Genomic DNA, 20,487 nt, shown 5'->3' with positions numbered 1-20,487 from the left:
TAAATCTTTTTTGGCATGTTTTAAGTGTGTGCTGGAATCAGCACAAACCTATTCCATTAATTTCTTTGATTCCGACAGATAGAAAATCCGAAAATCCATCAACGCAGAAAAGATTTGAGCATTGACCCAGCACTGAATTAGGTTCTATCGCTTACCAAAAAAAAAAAAAAAAAAAAAAAAAAACAGGAAATTTTTGTTTAATGACACTAGGCATACCGCAGACTCAATTTGTCACATTTGATTGAGCAATATCAAGATCATTTAGTTCATTTCTTCGTAGCATATGTGAGACTGTACAGGTGTTCCAGAATTGAAAAATTTCTTTATGAGCACTAGAAACCCTTGTATTTCGTCCTCATGTTTCACTTGCTTCAAATTATTGAATCGTTCAGTGGTTTGAAGTGGATCATTGATTCCTGTCCACTCATCAAGAAGATGGGGTTTGTTTGTTTTTTTAGTCTGAATTGCACATTTTGGTCATTTGATTGGAGATCATTAAAACATCAGGTTTGCCTTTTAATTCGTCTAGCCAAGATTGGAATTTGTTTTTCAGTTCAAAAGCAAAATCTTTCCATGTACTTTCTTGCAATGAGAAAATAGAATTCAATTCTCTTTAGCGTTCACCTTGAAGCATTGAAGGAGGTCTTAATATCTGCAGAAGCGTGGATTCTAGTTTCTAGCAGGTAGTCATCCGATTTCCACTCATTTTACTGATCAGGTATATCGCCCAGAGATTTTAAGGTATCTTTTGAATTATGAATTGTTGTTTACAAAGTGTCTTTTTTCTTCAAATTTGGGCTGCATTCTTTGGAGATTGAATCTCAGACAGAGAGTTTAATAGTTCCTGTAAGTGTTTGTTCTGCTCACATCTTCAGTTTTTCAAGCGCTTTGCGCAATCTTCGACATTATATGATGCATCTTTGATGTTCTCTACCGTCATATCTTTCGTGATTTAATTCCAAGATCAACTGTCAAACCTTTCAGGTCTTTATCTTACTTTTAGCTAAGTGGGGATAATTGGATAGTATATGGCTTTAACATAATACTATCCAATTCAACACAATCATGGTGGTAAAGACAAGAGTCAGTATAGATTTGTAGTGAAAGCATATAAGCCAGTTAACAGCTACGCTACACGGGCAATTGCTGTTGTATTGTGGCCATGTTACTCGGCTGCGAACCACAAAGTCTCAGGTTCTATCCTCGCCCATCACAAACCACCACAGATTCTACTGAAATCGGAACTAGCAGTCTTTAAACTTTTTATGAGGCTGATTAAATGTTTAATATAATTAATTCCTGAAAGTTCTAATAAAGGCTGTAAAAAGTAAGCGCGGTTTTTACAGCTGCGCTTAATTAAACGCTTCGATAATAATCACGATAATAGAAATAGCCGTCAAAAATCTTAAATTGACAGAAAAAAAATATTAATCGAGTTTAGAAAATATAGAAATTTTATCGAGTGCAAAAATATGTTTAAGCATCTCCACGTAGGTAATTGCTTTGATCTAACTGCAGAAATTAATGTTCAGAAGCATTATTTTTACGTGTATTATTATCAAGAGCATTATTTTAGCTCAGGAGAGCAGCTGTTCTCCAAAGGTGGATAGGTTTAATAAATAAAATAATAATATTATTAAAAATTTTTTATAACTTTAACTAACTTTTTTAATAACATAAAACGCAAATTTCTAAAAAATTAAAAAAGTGAGAATTTTTATAGCTTTTTTTTATTGAATGCACTGTAAAATTAAGTTCTTTCAATAAAATTAAGTGAATTAATGGTTTAAGAATCAAGTGAATTAAGGGTTAATTGTTAAATCATGTTTTTCAGTTTTATATATAACGAGGTGAAATTTTTTCAAAAAGGCTTTCTTTGGGAATAGTTTAACATCCTAACAAGTTAATAAACTCGGCGGACAAACTGATTGTTCAAGGCAGTTAATTTAGTTAATTCTTCAAAAATGTTTAACTTTTCTTGTTACTATTTTTTATGTACTTGATGTTTAAAATGCATATATTTAATAGAGAAAAAAGAAATATAATAAAAAATTTAAGCTTTTTTTAAAATGGAATAAATTGTTGTTCTTACCATACACATAAAATTATGATGGTTCTTAAAATTTTGGTATCAATTTAGGATTTAAATAATGTATTTATTTACATATAACAGCTATAGATGTAAATAATTACATTATTTAAATGTTGTACATATTGTGCAACATAACATGTTTTAAAATAATGTACATATTTTAAAAAGTTGTAATCTCAGAATGAAGATATTTCATTGTTGAAATATAATTTACTAAGCTTAACTACTAAACAACTCTCATCACAAAATTAAGTCAAATCACTGACGGAAAAAAAGTACTGTAAAAGGTAGAGATGAAAGAAATTGACTTATTCAAATAAGTCAAAGTTGAGATGTAAGGCTTTTTGTTGTTATTCAGTCGACTTTGATAAGTGTTAGGAGTTTCATAATTAAAACACACACACACACATATTTATGATAAAAAAAGAAAAAAAACTCATCCACAAAATTTGTTCCTTTGTTGATAATGAATAACATCTTTATGGCGTTTATGTCAAATTAATAATATTTTGAATTAGAAAAAATTATTTTCAAAGTGTATTTTGTGATGAAAGTTGATGAATGAAATGCATTTTAATAAGCAAATTTCTCCTACATATTGAGTTTTTTTTTACATCTATCTTGAATTTTATTCTTTGAAAATTTAAACAAATTTTTTATTATTATTATGGAAATTTATTCATAGTTTTTTTAGATTTCAAAATTTTAAAAAAAAATGTGGGAAATAAACTGATATTTCAAACATTAAAATTAATTTTTTTTCGCTATAACTATTTATTTTTTTCTTAAATTATTATTATTATTATTAATTTTGGAAGAGTAGGTAAAAATGAAATGTTGATGATTTTTCTTTAAAACATTTCTTTAAATCATCTTACAGCTGTTTCTTACATATAAATAGATGTTGTATATATGAAATAAAAAAATCCGGTCCTTTTTATAAAGCAGTCTAAGCTTCTTAATATAGGACTAATGGTTTTTCTCTATGTGTAAAGGCCACAAGCCTTGATAATGTTATATTATTTTTTATGTTGGAGATGCAGATTTATCTTTATTTTATTATAGCAAGGAAAGTTTAACTTCTAAGACAATCTGGCTATTGATATAGCAGATGTAATGAAAGAAAGACAATTTTGACTTACAAGCAAATTCATAAATATGGAGGGGGGGAGAACCTCTGAGATTAATGCTCTGAAATCCAATCACTATTTTATTCAATTCAATCAGCTAAAGGACAGATCTGTACATATGTATTAATCAATCTTTATAGTCTTGGAGATTTCTGGTATTATCTAGTATCATAATTCTTTATTTAGTATAACAAAAACAGATATTGAGATTTTTAATTTTTTGCATTAACTGCATCAATTTTCGAATGTGTTATTTTTTTTTATTATTTATTTATTTGTGTGTGTGTGTGTTGGAACTGTAAAATTGCATTTTAAAAATATTTGATTAATTTTTAACAGAATTAAAATTAATACACTTTTCTAGTTAACAGTTCAATCGTCATATATTGGTTTTGGTTCATTTAAAAAAGAATCACTTTTACCAGCAACCAATACCAGTTAGTAGTTTCTTTGGTATTTGATATTTTTACCACTTATTGCATAATCAATTTTTTGCAATAATTAAAATGTTTTAAGTATTTAATGAACTACTTAAGAAAAAGTAAAAAACAAAAAATGGTTTAACTTGTGTATTCCAATTTTGCAATTTTAAATAATTAAAGTATTCAACCTCTCCAAGTTAAAAAAAAAAAAAAAAAAAAAAAAAAAAAAACGAACTAAAGTTGAAACTATTTCATAAATAGCTTTATGTTCACCGTTTTTCTGTTTCTTCCTTGTTTGTATGTTTCATCTATTTTCTAAATATGTGAAATTCTGTTTAAATATGTTTAAAACTAGTGAACTAAGAATATGAAGATTAAACAGTTATTATCGGCAGTTTCTTAGGAGAAAAGAATGCTGCTAAGGAATATTTGAGAGGGAGTGGGTTATATTCATTCATTCAAGAAACACCAGGTAGTTTATTTTTATGACATTCAAGAATGAATGTCGTAAAAATAAACTGCCTGGTGTTTTGTTATTATATGTTTTCAATTCTCTTTAATCATATGATCTTAAAATTATATCAAATTCTGCAATTTACTTTTAGATATGTGCTATAAACAAAAGATCAAAATTATGCATAAAATAAGAAAAAAGCAGTAGGGGTTTTGATGACTAGTTCATGAAGAATTTTCAAAATTAGAATTATTCATATATGAATTAATATGATATGGAAATTATTTTTTATCTTTGTAGATCCTCTTCCACTTGTGCCACCAGAAATATATCGCCCAGGTATTGATAAACTAAAAAGACGGAAGCTATTTTATAAAGTAGGATTTTATTTTTACTGTAGTAAAATATTTTGATTTCCAATTTCATAGTAATAAAATATTAAATTTTTATATTACATGAAGGAATTATTCTTTACTTGTTATTTGCATTTCTTGTTACCTTAAAAACTTTCTGTGTGTGTGATAATGTTCCCTTTCAATTTCTATTTTAGCATTTATTGCGCTGTGATGTTTTGTATTTACAAGTGATTAATTGTGATGATGAAGAAAATTATAAGTGTTTGGCTTTGGCAAAACATGGGGACTTACTACAAATTGATGATTTATCTCTTGTTGTGAGTATTTTTGGGTTTCATTCCAATTTTATTATTAAATTATTTATGATATTTCATATTACATTTAAATTACAATAAAACATTACATATCTCTTAATTACTAGACATGTGTAATTATTTTTATTTATATTATTGCTTCCTTAGTAATAGAGTTTTTTTTTTTAAGTCAGAAGATATATGATCCATTTGCTATGTTGTGGGTGAAGGAATTTTTCTTTTAGAAGTTTTATCATTATTATTATTATTATTATTAAAGAAAAATGTAAATTAAAAATAGCATAATATATGAAGAAGGGAATGGAAACTTCCGAACTTCTGTTTATAAAATCCCAGATATCATTATGTATAGATTGATATTTCTTATCAATTTCATTTTACAAAATTACATTCGTTTAAATTTTCTAATAATAATTTGTTCACTTATGTCAATGTTCTTTTATGTCAAGAATATAAGTGTTTTATTTTGCAGCAAAGTTTTTTTTTAAGTAGGGAAAAGTTATTTTATTATATTGTTAGTAAAAAAAAAAAAATGATTACCATGCTCTTTTTCAAATTGTATTTATTCTTTGCTGAATTTTTGTCTATTTTTTCATGAATAACAGATTCCTTTCTTTTGTTTTAATTTTTGCGCTTCTTTAGTTTAAAATGTTAAATTTTTTTTTTATATTATCAAATATTAGTTGTGAAGTAATTGTGTTATATCTTTGCACCTAATTTTGGACAATTAATATATTAAAATGACATCAATTATACAGTAAGCATGTATAATTGAAGCTCACTGTAACACAAAATATTAATGAATAGTATTCAAATGATGAAAAATTTATTTGATCAGAAATAGAACAAATGAACAATATATATATATATATATATATATATATATATATATATATATATATATATATATATATATATATATATATATATATAATATTTGTTTTTATATGTAATATTTGAGTTTTTAATCTTAAGGAAAAATCAGATTCTGGTGTGTATTCACATGTCATGCAAAATCTAGACCATCATTGTAAGATATGAAACAATGAAATGCATCATTTTATATTTAAAACATGGATATTATTCTTTTAAAATTAATATAAGGTACTCTGAATCAGGAAGGGAAGCATCCGTTTCTATATATAATATAGAAAAATGTCCATGAATTATTGTTTGTTTTTTTTAACTCTGGTAGAGTTATGTAAAAGTTTGTATATATAACACAGCATTTAATGATTGATTTGAATTGAATATTATAGCATATATAGCTGCAATTCAAATGCTACCTTTTCAGATACATGCAAATACTTGGTTTCAACTTGTTAAGTTTTATCATTGAGATTTTTTTTTTTTTTTTTTAAATTCTGCTGGCAGTTACTAAATTTATTTCCGACCTATACCTTTAACTTTTGTTTTGCATATTTTGTAATGTATATAATTCTGTTTAAAACTTTCTTGATGATCCAGAATTTTTTTTAAAAAATAGCATTTCTTTGTATAAGATCCGTGTTTAAACATCTGAATCAGAGTTTTCTGCTATTTTCTGTAATTGGAATTTTAATTAGGTCTTAATTTGTATTTATTTAAGTTGTTCACAAAGTACATTTGCAGTATTTATAATCACTGTATATTAAAAATTTTGCACCGTATTTTCTTTTTTTCATATTATAGTTCTACTTTCCAAAATTGCCTCCCGAGTTGAAGCTTCTAGGAGAAGATTTATGCAAGTTTGATTTAATTAGAGGCAAGTATGAATTATTTTTAAATTGAGAAAGTTCATGTGAAACATATTAAAAAAATATTTAAAAGTATTATTTTTATACTGCATCAGTTTCTGAATTACTGCTTTCATTTAAGTGTAATATAAATTGACATGTAACCCTTCATTAATGTTTCAGAGAAAAATAGTTTAAATTATATGAAATGAGAAATGATATAACTTGATCAAGCTTTCTTATCAGTAATATTCTTCAAAAAAGATGAAAGATGTGTTTATTTAGCACACTTATTCCTTTAACTTTGGTTGTTTTTAATTAGCAGTAATACCATCTGCCTTGCATTCTAGCAATCATTAATAGATAATTTATGTTTTTTAAAACTTATGCATGGTAGATACACAGATATTACATGCATTGCCAGTAGACATACAGATATCCACCATTTTTATATATTTTTGGATATACTTTTTTTTTTTTTTTTTTTTGAATTGTAAATAGATCGTTTCTCTGGTATTTACAAACACATTTCAAGATTGGTTATGTTTTGAAGATTCAAGGATCATGAAGTGGCATTAAGAGATTTTAATTTCTCTGATCTTTCAAACTAATTCTAATTATTGCATTTTCACATTTAGTAGCTATCCTTTATTCTTGAAATAGCTGTTTAAATCAGCTTGATGATTATTTATAAATCATTGTTTCCCCTTTGTTTCTTATTAATTTAGTTCAGAAATAAGTGAATTTTATTTTTAAAAAATAACTTTCAAGCTCAATAAAATAAATTACAATAAATTAATAAATATTACTGAAGCTATTTGATACTGACATTTTCTTGGTCTTTATTAATTTTTATATAAAACTATGAGCTAAATTTTCTACTTGAAGACATGACATTTGTTTTAGTCAAGTGTTGAAATTAAGGAAACTAATTTACTAGTGTATTTTGAGTATATAAACTGGTAACTGGGTATAACAGAAAAGTAAGTTGTTCTAAAAGGTTGTAGATTCTTTCAAAATCTGACAAAATTCAAACTAGTAAAGATGCAGAGAAAATTTTTTTATTCCTCAAAAATATATAAAATGCTTATTTGGTAATGAAATGTTTTGAAAGATATCTTAAAGCCCCTAATAGCTATGCAATTGAAAAGTCTTCATCAAAAAAACTCTATCTTTGAGTTATATCTTGTGGAATCTCAATTGATTTTCTACATTATTACAGCCTTTAGTCCTTCTAAAGTTTATGGCTTTTGTTAATTCACCTATAATTTTAGATATCTTCATAGGAAAAAATCATGCAGGGGGATGATTTAATATCACCTCTCAGTAAAATAAGATGATCTGGAAGCATAATTCTCTGAAAAATGTGAAAGAATGATACAAATATACCGTATGACATCTTGATGAAAACATACAATTTCTAGATTTTAATTGTTAAATGACTTGTAGATAAAGAAAGTCTTCAAACAATTCACAGTTGTGATCTGATGCTAGAATAACTGTAATAACATCCTTTTTTATTATTATTATTCCTAGAAAACTATCATCCTAATTGAAATGGATCAAGAATACAAATGCAAACTCTCAAGAATATAGGATACTGCTGAACAGTATGTAAAGTAGGATAAATACAACCGTGTTTGAAACTAGCTGAATTTCACATATTTTAAGTAACCATACCCAACACTGTATCCCCTCTATAGGTTGAGCAAATCTTCCACCAAATTAAAACAACTTTTTTGCTGCATTGTATATAACATTTTTTTTTTTAATTGATATGAAGCGAACTTTTATATGATATAATATATAAAAAAAACATCAGAAATTAAATAATCATTTAGATAATTACTTTAACTGGAATCTTTTGTATGTCAGAATTTAAACTTCATTACTCTGATATCTGTATTGAAGCAATCTGCATGTAACTTGTGAATATTACTAGGAAATAAAAGTTTTTAACAGCTAACATTTTTATGATTAGGAAAAAAAAGGGGGCTAGGGTTTTAAGTAAAAATACAGTATAATTTTGGTAGATGTATAGCTGTAAGATGACGCTTTGGAATAAAGTTAAATTTATTTTGTTACAGTAGGGCAGGGTTTATTCATTGAGAATTCAAATGTGTTCCTTTGCATCAGAAAACAATAACTAAGTGACAGAAAATTTTCCCTGTAGCGATTTTACGAAGAGATTTGATAGGGGTTCGTTCAACACCTGTCAACTTAGGAAAAGAAATCATAAATATCTTTTAAAAAATGCCATAGGTATTAGGGATTTTTATTCTTTTGCACAAAGCATGAGAAATTCCTAACTCAATGATTTTTAGAGTGCATGTTAGAAATAATTAAATAAAAATAGAATTTGGATCAGGAAATTAAAAAAAAAAATTAGAATAAAGTAACGTGGACTAATTTAAAATAAATATTAGGAAATTAATTGAGGCACCTTTAAAAGAATGAATAGGAGATTAAATTCAGTGATTACATTCTGATTTATGTTAATTATTATATTTTCTGTTAATTATTCAAATTTAAGATTCTGATTAAATTAAGAGATATCATTACATATATAGAGAGAGAATAAGATAGTTTTGATAGGCTAATGATTATATGTTTAATTTTAAAGAAAGCACAAAATTAGGCACCCATTATAAAGATCAAATGTAAATATCTTAATTTAATAATAAAAAAATGGATATTGGTTAATTTCAGTGAGTGTTTAGTATGAAAATTCAATAATATTGCAGTTGGTTATTTAATAAGATGATTATCATCTTTAATTTAACTCTTATTTATTTGTAAACATGATTGGATTATTAAATAGGCAAAGTTGACAACTACTTAGGATAACTCAAGTTTACAAGATTTGTGTTACAATATTTTGAAAGTTTCTTTTTAATTGGCACATTTATTTATTAGAAAATGCTGTGCAAACAAATTTAATCCAAATTAAAATCTAATATTTTTTAAATTAATTTTAAAGCATTATTGTCGAAACATTCCTAATTAATTGTTACTTGCAAATTTTATATTAAGATATTTTAATATATTTTTTTATATTAAAAAGTGTGGTGGTTTAAAATTTTAAAAAATAGCTAATCTTATTATTAAATATTTTTTACATTGTGTTAAGAAAAGCTTTGTCTTTTTTATTTTATTTGCAAGATATTTATTCTAATATTTTAAAAAGTTATCTGCAGTCAAGTGTTTTGCCATTTTAGTGTGTCAAAATCTGCAGTTTGAAACTATATGTATAAAAAGTATATATATATGAGGTAAAAGAAACCTTGAGAAAGCTTAATCTAGCCTTGTTTATTAATAAAATATTTGCAATGTAGTATTTCTGTTAATCAATAGATTTCATATAATTTTCAAAACAGATGCAGTTTTATTACAGTTTTAAATTTATTATTTTTTAAATGAAAAAATTTCTAACTTGGTTTTTTTGTTGTTGTTGTTGTTGAATATTGTATCAAAGGAAAAATGCATTGTTTTGCATATTCAGTAACTCTTGTAAGTTTTTAATTTCTCTTTATTTTACCACACTTTTAAAGAAAGAAAATAAATAATAACTCATTACATTTTAAAAAAATTTTAATCAGTGTCTTTATTATTGATATTGATGATAACTGCATCAAAAATGAAATGGATGGAATTAATTAAAGTAAACAGCAATGGCCCTACCAAGTCAATTTGCCTCTAAAAATCGGCCTCAAATGCAGGAGTAGTGCTCTTGCTCTTTCCCAGTTACAAACAAACCCTATCTCGCTGATCATAGGACGTAAATATAGGTTACTGTATTAATAATCTCAGAGTACACAATCATGTTTTAAATTTAATTGGGGAAGGAGCAGGCTGATTGCTTTGAAAAAAAATGTTTCGTTTTTCAGAAAGTAGTATTAAAAATATTTGTATGTATTTTCTTTATATCAATCCACGAAATTAGCTTTCTTTTCATTAATCCTATCAAATATACATACAAGGTGCCATCTATCTACAACGGCAGATAATCCAACTCTATGATATTTCATATCATACGAAAGAATACCATAGAATTTAAAAAATATATATATTGCATTTTGGAAATTCTCATACTAATTAGAGTGACCTGTTGAACATTCTGACAAAATATTAACAATACTGAAATGATCTTGCTGATTATATGACTCCTTGTATTCAATTAAGTTTAGCCACTAATTTTCAGGTGAGATTCAGATACTTTATGCAAGTGATTTGAGAAAAAGATTATAAAATTTATCTTTTAGTTATATAGATTTTTTTTAAAATCAAAGTGCTTGTTGATTGAACAAGTTTTTATCATCTATTATATGTTTTTTGGATAAAAATATGTAATCCAGAATAGTTTGATGGAGACAAAGTTTTTAGCATTTTATATTTATATTTTGTTATGTTATTAAAATTAAATGTGCAATGTATCATAGGTGCTTTCTGGTCCTGTGATCATTGGCAGAGAAAATTGTTTGTGACTCTTGATATTTCAGTATTTAGCGAAGAAGAGAGAGAAAAAATTCCACAGCTTGTAAGTTTTATTATCTTTAAAAGCTTTATATGCAGTTCTGTCCTGCTGTTTATCTACTAACTTATTGCTCATAAGTTCTAATGTTTGGTCCAAATTATTAAATTATAGGTATAATTTGTTATATCCTTGTTATATTGTTATGTTGACTGTCAATTTATTGGTGACCCTTCACCTTAAATTATGTAATGTGAAAAACTTATTTTATAATGATGTATTTTTCATCCATTGCTAATAACTGACATATTCAAACGATGAACAAATACTCTGTTCATTTGTAGAACATGTTGGTAAGGGAATATAAATATTATGTTTAAAATTCAATTTTATTTAAGAATTCCACCACTTAATAATATCAAGGTATAATTTAAAAGATGGACACTAAAATTATTTTCAGTTGATACAAAAATATTTCTCTAAAGGGAGAGAGATTAAATTAACTATATTAATTAATTATTATCAATTTAATGAGATGTCATTTTAAATGTGATTTGTTGGTTACTTTTCCAAATGAATTAACTATTTTTAGTTTTTAGAAAAATAACTCATCATATTTGGGTTAATTGTTTAGTGAGAATGCATGCTTGTCTAAAATGATCTTTAATTCTAAATTACAGAATCTATTAATTATGATAAACCTATTAAATTTATTAGAATTATTAAGCATGTAAATAAAAAAAAGTGAAGAATAGATTAAGAATACAAGAATCAGAGCAAAAAAATTAAAAGGCAATGTGGTCTTTTTTTCTATTATATCTGCAAGGTGTATCAGCAATTCCACATAAAAGTAACTTTGATTTGCAAAATAAATAATACTTTTATCTTAAGTAAGACGAGGCATAATTGATGCAAGGTTCACCTGACTGGGAAGTCATCTTGTCACAAATGTAATTATCAAAAAAATGTTACTTTTATTTTATGAAATGTTAAATTCTTGTAAAGATTAGTGTTAATTGTTTTGGGGCCATTTCTTATTTTAATCGTATCATGTTAATTTGTTGCATTTTCACAATTTCTTTCATGTGCTTTTGTTTTAATTCTACAATTTTTGTCTGTGTGTGTGTGTATGTACGCGTGCATATGCTTATATGTGTGCAAATTTATATGTCTTTGTAATATCGAAATATGTTCTAATTTTGTTGCATTTTTAATCTCAAAATTTAATAGATAAAGTTTTTTCTCCTTTTCTGAAAGAATTTTATAAAACTGGCTTCTTGTTTCTTAGGGTAAGATTACACGAAAAGATCTACCACATTATGTTGAGTAAGTATATTTTTTCATTGAACATTTTTAAATAAAGTTCATCTTTGCATAAATCAGTTTTTTATTTTTAGAATTCTTAATTCTATGATTAAAAACTGTGTTGAGAAGATTATTCAACTTATAATTTAAAAATTGTGTAGGTATTAAAAAATATTTTTAAGCTTATGCTTAAAATATATTTTAATAAGTAATTTTATTTATAAGCGCCTTTTGATCGTAATTAAAGAAACCCTTTATGAATAGAAGGGTTGTTACTAATGTAAAATGTTATTCTTCAATTGTACCATAGTTTGTTTTTTTTATGAGAAGTGGGTATTCTTTGTTAGATGCTCCTTTTTTTGGAATGTATTCATGCATTATAATGATATATTTGTTAAAAGATAATGGCTACTTTAAAAATAATTCTTTTGATTCATAATAATGCATGTGACTTTATCATCTATATTTCTACTTGCCTTATAACTCACAAAAAGAGCAAAAACATTATTCCTGGATACATATTTTTTTTTAACATAATTTTACTTTTATTGTAGCTAAGTATATGTCAGTTTTTATTCATCTCAAAGCAAATTAAAATAATTATGTAATCAAGTTTGTACATTTTTTTGATAATTTCAATATCAAGACAATATTACAAGACAAAAATTGCTATTCTTTAAATAATTCTTTATTTGTAAAAAATAGTTGCCAAAAAATTATCTAGCTAAAATGCAAGATGTTTCTTGATTTCCACCCCACCCCACCCCCTCAATCTTTTAAGTATCGCCACATTATCAGGAATAAATCTTATGCATTTAAATTGAATTTTGGTTATGTTTAACACTAAAGATGTGCATTGAAATATAGCAAATCACTGACAACCCATTTATTAGAAAACAGATTCAGTATTTCTTTAATAATGATTTTGTAGTTATGTGTTTCAGACATAAAGTTATACTTAAAATGAAATGTGCATGAGTTGTGTTATTTTGTGACTCATTTCCATTGCTTTTTACGCTCTCGTATACAAAGTATATTAAAAGAAGGTATGGTAATTATCAAAAAATTCAAACTCTGCCCCTCTAAAATTTATAGAATTCTATCAAATTTCAAACAAAATCCATTCAAAGGAAGTATGTTTTTCTGGTTATACAAATATAAGTGTCAAGGATTTGACTATGTCTTGGTCTGTTATTTCACAAGCATGTAAATGCGATAACTTAAAAATGTAGTGGTTTAAATAGATGAAATTTGGTATATGATTTTGTGATTACAATTGTAGTTCTGTGTCAAATTTTAATTTTGATAACCCACCAAAAGAGCTTCCAAAATATTTATTTGGTTTCCTGGTACATGTCTATTAACACCATTGCAGCAATTGATCACCAAAGATTGTACTCTAATAGGTCCTTTCATAACCATAACTGTTGTTAATAATACATGACAACATTTATTTGAGTGCATGTGAGAAAGTTTCAAGGAGACCATTTCCCCTGGATTTTTTTTTTTTTTTAATTAGCCGTCTTTTAATTTCTATGATTTTTTTAACTTAATTTTTCAAAATAGATAATTTGCTTTTACTGGTTTCCTTAATTTCACCTATTCAGATACATCTGAACACTGAATGAAAATCTAATAAGCACTTATAAAAATTGTACTTTCAATAGAGAAATAAGTTATATTAAATTATTAGAACAAAAAAAAAGTGCCTAGAAATTTGCACAAGTATTTTTTTACAAAACAATTAGTATATCAAATGACTAATAGTCTTAGTATAGATAAAATATTATTTTTCTTTTGGAAACCTACTCTCATTTAAGAGGAATAAATTTCCTATGCTTTTTTCCCCTTTAAATAATTATTGATGTTATTGGATTATTTTTTGTGTGATCTATGGGCAGAACAAAATCTCTTTTCATGAGCATAAATGAAATCTTCTCTGAAAAATAATTATTAGAAAAAAAATTAAGAGCCATTAAAATATTTAAAATTACCTATAATTATATAATTTTTGCTAAGTATATTGCATAGAAAAAAGAACATTTTTAGTATTGAATATTAGTTTCTAAATATGCATAATTCCTTTATAATATGGATTAATAAATATAATTTCAGTGGTAAAAAGGTTGGAATGACATATGCAGGTTATGTAGAACGATCAGCAAGTTTCAGGGAGCCAGACTACTGCATAAATGTGTTACAGGATTGCTTGGGAACTGATGCCATGTGCTTTACTTCATTTTTTGAAGAAAGAAATAAGTAAACATTTTTTTTTATTCTTTATTATTATCAGAATTTTTTTTATTGCTATAACTAGCATTATAGAAAAGCTAATTCTGAATTGATTTTTTTCTGTTTATAAATGGTTTATGAGTATTATGTCTATTATATTAAAATTACTATCTTTTAATGCAATTTTTTATATATATATCTATTATCATTAATTATCAAAAAGCTATTTATGGACTCATAAGTTCTCTACTCCTGTATCCACACATTTCACATAATATTCACAGAGTTGTTGAAAACATTACTTAAATTCAATATCAAAGAGGATATCAGCTATTTCATTTGCATTTCCAGAAACATTATTTTTTATTTACTTTTAGCCTTTGAAACCGGTAAAAATCGTCTTATAGTGAATTCAAAACAAGCTCAAGGGAAAATATCATACTTCATAAAATAGGAATAGTATAGCATCACAAAATGTTTATTCATTAGTAACCTGTGCAAAATTAGTTCGTTTTGCCCACGTTTCAATTCAGTTTTTTCATTTCATAGTCAGTTCCGATTATTATTATTATTTTCAGTTTTTCATATTCAGCCATTTTTAGTTTGTTTGTTTGTTTCAGTTTTTAAGAAATGCTCCACATTTAAATGATTTAAGTTAAATTAAGTTTAAATTATTTTTCTTGAAATATTTTATTTTTATAATAAAGATCATTTTAGTGGTAGTTTTTGATTTCTATAAATTTCTTTTACATAATAATTTTTAATATTTTAATTTACAAGTTTATAATTCCCTTTTCACAAATGTCTAAATGTTGGTAGAATGTCTGGAAATGCTATTAATATTCAGAAACAAGCATTTCATTTCAATGTCTGTTATGTTTTTTCATATGTTTGTATTAATGATGATGCATATCTGAACATTTTTCATTTGATTATCCATGTACTATAATTGACTTAGGATTGAAAACCATATCTAAAACTTTTAATGTATTGCTATATTTTTACATAAATGAATTTATTTACCCTAATACTTTATATTCATGTACATTTCGGTATTACTATTTTTAATTACTTTTTGATTTCTGAAATTTTAAGTCGTATTCAAGTTTCTTTAATTGTAATAAATTTATCTACAAATTGATTTAGAGTTCTAATTACATATTTAAACTAAATCTGCCATTAATGTTTCTTAAATAAAAATTTATGTTATTCATATACTGAATTAATTTTCCATGGCATTAGATTTTAGATTTCAAGTTTGCAATTCATCAGAACTATTCAATATAAAGCAAAAAAAATTCTGTGTGTGAAAGATGAAAATGGCTAAAATTTTTGGAAGGAAAAACATGAATATATTTATCATATTTATCATTTATCAACATGAATATATTTATCATGTAATAAGTCAGTATATTAAGGGTGTTTTGTTTTTTGTAATAAATAAATAATAAATTCATGATGTTTTAAGAAATATTGATGTTATATCATGATGACAATGTTAAAAAAAAATCTATCTAAACACTAGTTTCATCACCTGTTGTATTCTATTTGTGGTTTCCTATTGCAATTTGGAAACTAAAGTTTGTAGCTTCTGAATTTCTTAAATTTAGTTTATACAGATTATTTTGCCTTAACAAAATTTAAATATATAATTCATATAAAGCCTTACATTATGAAGATAGATTCATAAAAATTTCAATTTTTATGATAAAACCAATCCCTTTTTTTATTATTATGATATGCCTTTCTGTTTCTTCCACTCTCCTTTATATTTTGTCGGTTTTTCTCTATTTTTTCTGGGAACGACCTTAGCTGTAGCTCACGATATTTAAAAATATTGCTCAGTATTTAAACCAACATCATTAAAAAGTATTGTTCGCATTATAAAAGGGAGCATAAATAATTTTTTATGAGACAGCTTTTATTTTTTTATGTTATTGGTCAGAAATGACAAAATTAGATTTTATTGGTATGTAATTATGTTTGTATCAGAATTTCAAAAAAAAAGACTCCAGGAAGGACATTCCCACCTTCCAAAGTATATTTATATAAAATTCGTTAGCTTTAGCTACAAATTGTCTGTTCTGTATATTTTCAAAGGCATGTGAACATTCATCTTTATTTGTGTTAGAGTCGTCATCTTAATGTGTTTTTGTAATTAAAAAAAATTAATGAGCCATTGTCTGATTTTCAAAATCAAACAATGGAAGAATATTTATTCTATAATTATGCTACAGTGACTTAGATTGAAAAGTTCCTACATCCTTTCTTAACCTAGCAACTTTGAATTTTTCAATGCACTCTTTGATACACTTTGTGTGTTAGTTCTAGAAGCGTTTTGACACTTGTCAGCATCATAAAAGTAGTTAGATTTTCACTTGTTATTGTTATTATTTTATTGAATGAACTTAGGAATGAATCCTAATAATTTTAGCTACATTATTGTACCATTTATTTGTAATGCAGGCTTTCATAGCTTTTTACATACCATCAAATTTAGTTATCACTTAATTTAAATTTTCAATACATTTCAGGAAAACTTATCCAGCATCTGAAAGTCTTGCTGAACTTCAGAAAAGGCTTCATCCAGATCCTTCGCTTGCAAGGTAGGTATTTTAAAGTAAAATAAGTAAAAAATTTACATGTTTTACTTTTAAATGTAATTTCTAAACCATATCAATGCAAATAATAATCTATAAAGTGAAATTATTCTTAAAACATTTAAATAAAAAAGATACTTTAATCCTTTTCTAGCAGTGTGATATTTCACATTTCAATCTTTAAACACACTGATCTACTGAAACCTAAGATATTACTTTAGATTTAAATTACAAAAATATCCCTTTTTATTCCTTCCTGATATATTGTTTATTTATGCTAATATGACATTCAGAATTTGCTTTAAATTGCTTTCATAATGAAGCTGCATATTATAGTTAAATTGCTTTTCTAAAAAAACATTAGATTTATTTTTGTAATTAAAAAACTTATTGGAACTCATGTTCCAATATGTTTCTTTAAGTAATCCTTCATCTTCTTTCAATAGATTATGGACATTTTCTGCTCTGTTCTTTTTTTTTTTTTTTTTTTTTTTTTTTTTTGTTTATTTATTTTGGTGATAATTTTATTAAATTTTTAAAAAATATGGATGTATTTGAAATCATTTTAAGGTTTATTTGTTTGTTTTAATTTTAGTTTATATTTGTTATAAGTTTGAATTATTAAATATCAAATTTTTTTATCTCAGAAATATTTGATGATTTTATTAAATAATCAAAATTAAAATCATTTATTGGGATTATATTAATTTTGGATAAAAAATGAAAAATAACATTTTGAATTTTGTTTTTTCTAAGCTTTTAAATTTGATCAGTGCAAGTGGATTATTTACATCATTATAATAGATCAGCAGCAGAAGGATGATTATTTAGCTCTATGAAATAAAAAAAGAATTTCAAAAACTCTTGAGTTTAAAAACGTTATTCAAATTTTAAGTTTAATTATAGATATTTTTATTTACTTTGAGATGTTTGATATACTTGCCATCGAAGGTTACAATGGGTGCAGACAAAAAACAACATTTTGCAAAACTCTTTGAAATATCAAGACATCAGTGCTTTTGATGGCCTCCTGAATGGTAGTTTTGAGCTCAACAATTGTTTCAGGCCTATGTGTTAATTTTGCCTTTAATATTAATTAAGAAATGGTTCGCAAGAGTAGGGATCAAAAGTATATAGCAACCTAAAGATTCCCATTCCAGTGGCCTCTGGGTACCTCAAAGCCTGAATGCATTCTTCAAAGTGTTCTTTCTGGACTTTAAACACTTTGTCAGTTTGATGGAGTAGTGTTCTGTCCTGTATGAACTACATCTGTTCAAAATCTATATCACTTTGAATAATAGGTAGAACATCATTTTTAAAAACTTTTGACATATCATTCAGCAGTTTCCATGCCTTCAATGAATATCATACTAATTATTGCGTGACTTGACAATGCACACTAAGCGGTTACACATTTGGGGTGGAGATTGCGAAATGGGGTTTCAGTACCCCAGATGTGTCAATTCTGTGTATTGATTTGCCCATCCAAATGAAAATGGGCTTCATCACAAAAACAAACTATATTCAAGTATTTTAAAAAAAATCCTGTTTGTTAATCATATTGAGAACAGTACTGACAAAGCACAAACATTGTTCTATGGCAAAGGTGCTGAATGGTTGACGAGTTTGAATTTTTATAAGGAAAGAACTTTATATCTTAAACAACAATTTGTTGCAAAGACTTCCAGTTAATTCTGACCTGGTAAGCAGCTGTTCTGATCAGTGTCCTTGGGTTATTTTGTATCACAATTCGTATATTTTTTGCATATCTGCTAGCATTTCCACATTGATTCAACAACCAGCACTTGTCATGAAACATAGCACGAACAACGCCAATTCTCAAAAAAAAAATTTTGATCATATTGTTATCATGCTTTAACTGGTTGTTTCAAACTTGTACTCAGCCACAAATTTACTTTCAGCTGCAATCAAGCCATTATTCCTCAGATAATAGAAGTTGACAATTGTTATAAGCTCAAAAATGCTGTATTTCGAAATTTTCAATGAAAAATGAACGAAAACAACAATAACAGTGTGTATACTCCCACAGAGAGTGTAAAATCCCACATACCTCCATTCAACTGGCAAATTTTTGCTGACTCTTACCAACATTTCAAAAGTTATCAGGTGTATTTTCATATTGCTCAATAATTGTCACCATATAATTGGTTGTCCAGGGCAGTTAGTTGTATATAAATGTATTAAAATACTATTAAGTTCTAAATAAAAAAAAATTAAAATGTACACCTTGTGTATAAATATATATATCTGTCTCTCTCTCTCTCTATATATATATATATATATATATATAATATTTTTCTTATGTCTTATTATAATCACTTAAAATTCAAATTGAATGAAGGAATTAATATTTTTATTTGCATTTTTTATGCACATGAATCAATGAAATGTAATTGATTCTCAAAATCAGTATTTTTTACGCAAGTTATAGCTAAAGTGATTTGAAAATGTATCAAGTTTATGATTTCAGCATTTGAGTGAATTTATATGAAATATAAGTTTCTGGAAGATTCGGTTAATGTTCTTGTTTCTCATCGGATGTTCCTGGTTTCATGAGATCTCTTTCCACAAATACTTGCCAGTAGTAAGACTTTTTTTAAAAAGCTTCTTATGAATTAAGTGAATAAACAAATTTAGCTACCATTAAGTATAAGACTAATGAATAAATTTTTTGACTGTTAATTGAATGTTCCTATTGAAATAATTGTATGATTTTCCATTTTGAATATTTGAGCTAAAACAATCCTTGTAAGCGGATTTTACGTTATGCCACATGAACACAAGAATAAATCGGCGTAGAATATTTTCTATATAATTATAAAGGTTATTTCAATTCCAAAGTATGTTGTCTAGCATTTTGGTAATAAAAATTATATTCAATTTTTGTACATGAGCTACCAATATGATCATTTGTAAATTAATTATAAAATATAAAAATAAATATGTATAGTTAAATTATCTAAAGTATATTTCATGATTTGCATATGTATATGTATTTCTCTTTGTTTAATTTCAGATTGATCCAATCATTTGAATATTTTAGAACTGGTGATATGTTTCAAGCACTTTATTATGCTAATAAAGCCTTAATGATTAATCCAGATAGTGTTCAAGCTCGTGTTACCAGAGGAACAATGTAAGTGCTACGATTAAAAATTATTTTATTATCACACTCTTATCAATATATATTTGCAAGATAATATTTTCAAAAGTGGGGGGTAAAGTTTTTGTTGACATGATTATGTTACAAATTTCATTTTTTGAATCTGCCATAGAAATATAATTTAATCTGCTTCTATTCATTGCAATTTATTCTTTGTGCTTTCTTTATTATTCATACCTGATTTTTTTTATTAATGTACGGCACATCAATAT

At 25.8% G+C, this 20,487-nt stretch overlaps 1 protein-coding gene across 1 annotated transcript in view; it reads left to right on the top strand.

Moving 5' to 3' along the window:
* LOC129988326 (tetratricopeptide repeat protein 14-like) overlaps positions 1 to 20,487 on the top strand; it is a 54,131-nt gene that overhangs the window by 11,863 nt on the left and 21,781 nt on the right. The window contains exons 4-11 of the mRNA XM_056096531.1: positions 4,399 to 4,475; positions 4,649 to 4,771; positions 6,440 to 6,512; positions 10,923 to 11,020; positions 12,243 to 12,280; positions 14,375 to 14,518; positions 17,026 to 17,097; positions 20,129 to 20,248. Of these exons, the coding sequence (XP_055952506.1) occupies positions 4,399 to 4,475; positions 4,649 to 4,771; positions 6,440 to 6,512; positions 10,923 to 11,020; positions 12,243 to 12,280; positions 14,375 to 14,518; positions 17,026 to 17,097; positions 20,129 to 20,248 (745 nt within the window). The remainder of the gene's footprint in view (positions 1 to 4,398; positions 4,476 to 4,648; positions 4,772 to 6,439; positions 6,513 to 10,922; positions 11,021 to 12,242; positions 12,281 to 14,374; positions 14,519 to 17,025; positions 17,098 to 20,128; positions 20,249 to 20,487) is intronic.

This window comes from Argiope bruennichi, chromosome 10 (assembly GCF_947563725.1).
Source record: "Argiope bruennichi chromosome 10, qqArgBrue1.1, whole genome shotgun sequence".
Taxonomy (NCBI): Eukaryota; Metazoa; Arthropoda; class Arachnida; order Araneae; family Araneidae; genus Argiope; species Argiope bruennichi.
The sequence above is the reverse complement of the archived record's forward strand: the minus strand, read 5'-3'. Positions and strand labels throughout refer to the sequence as shown.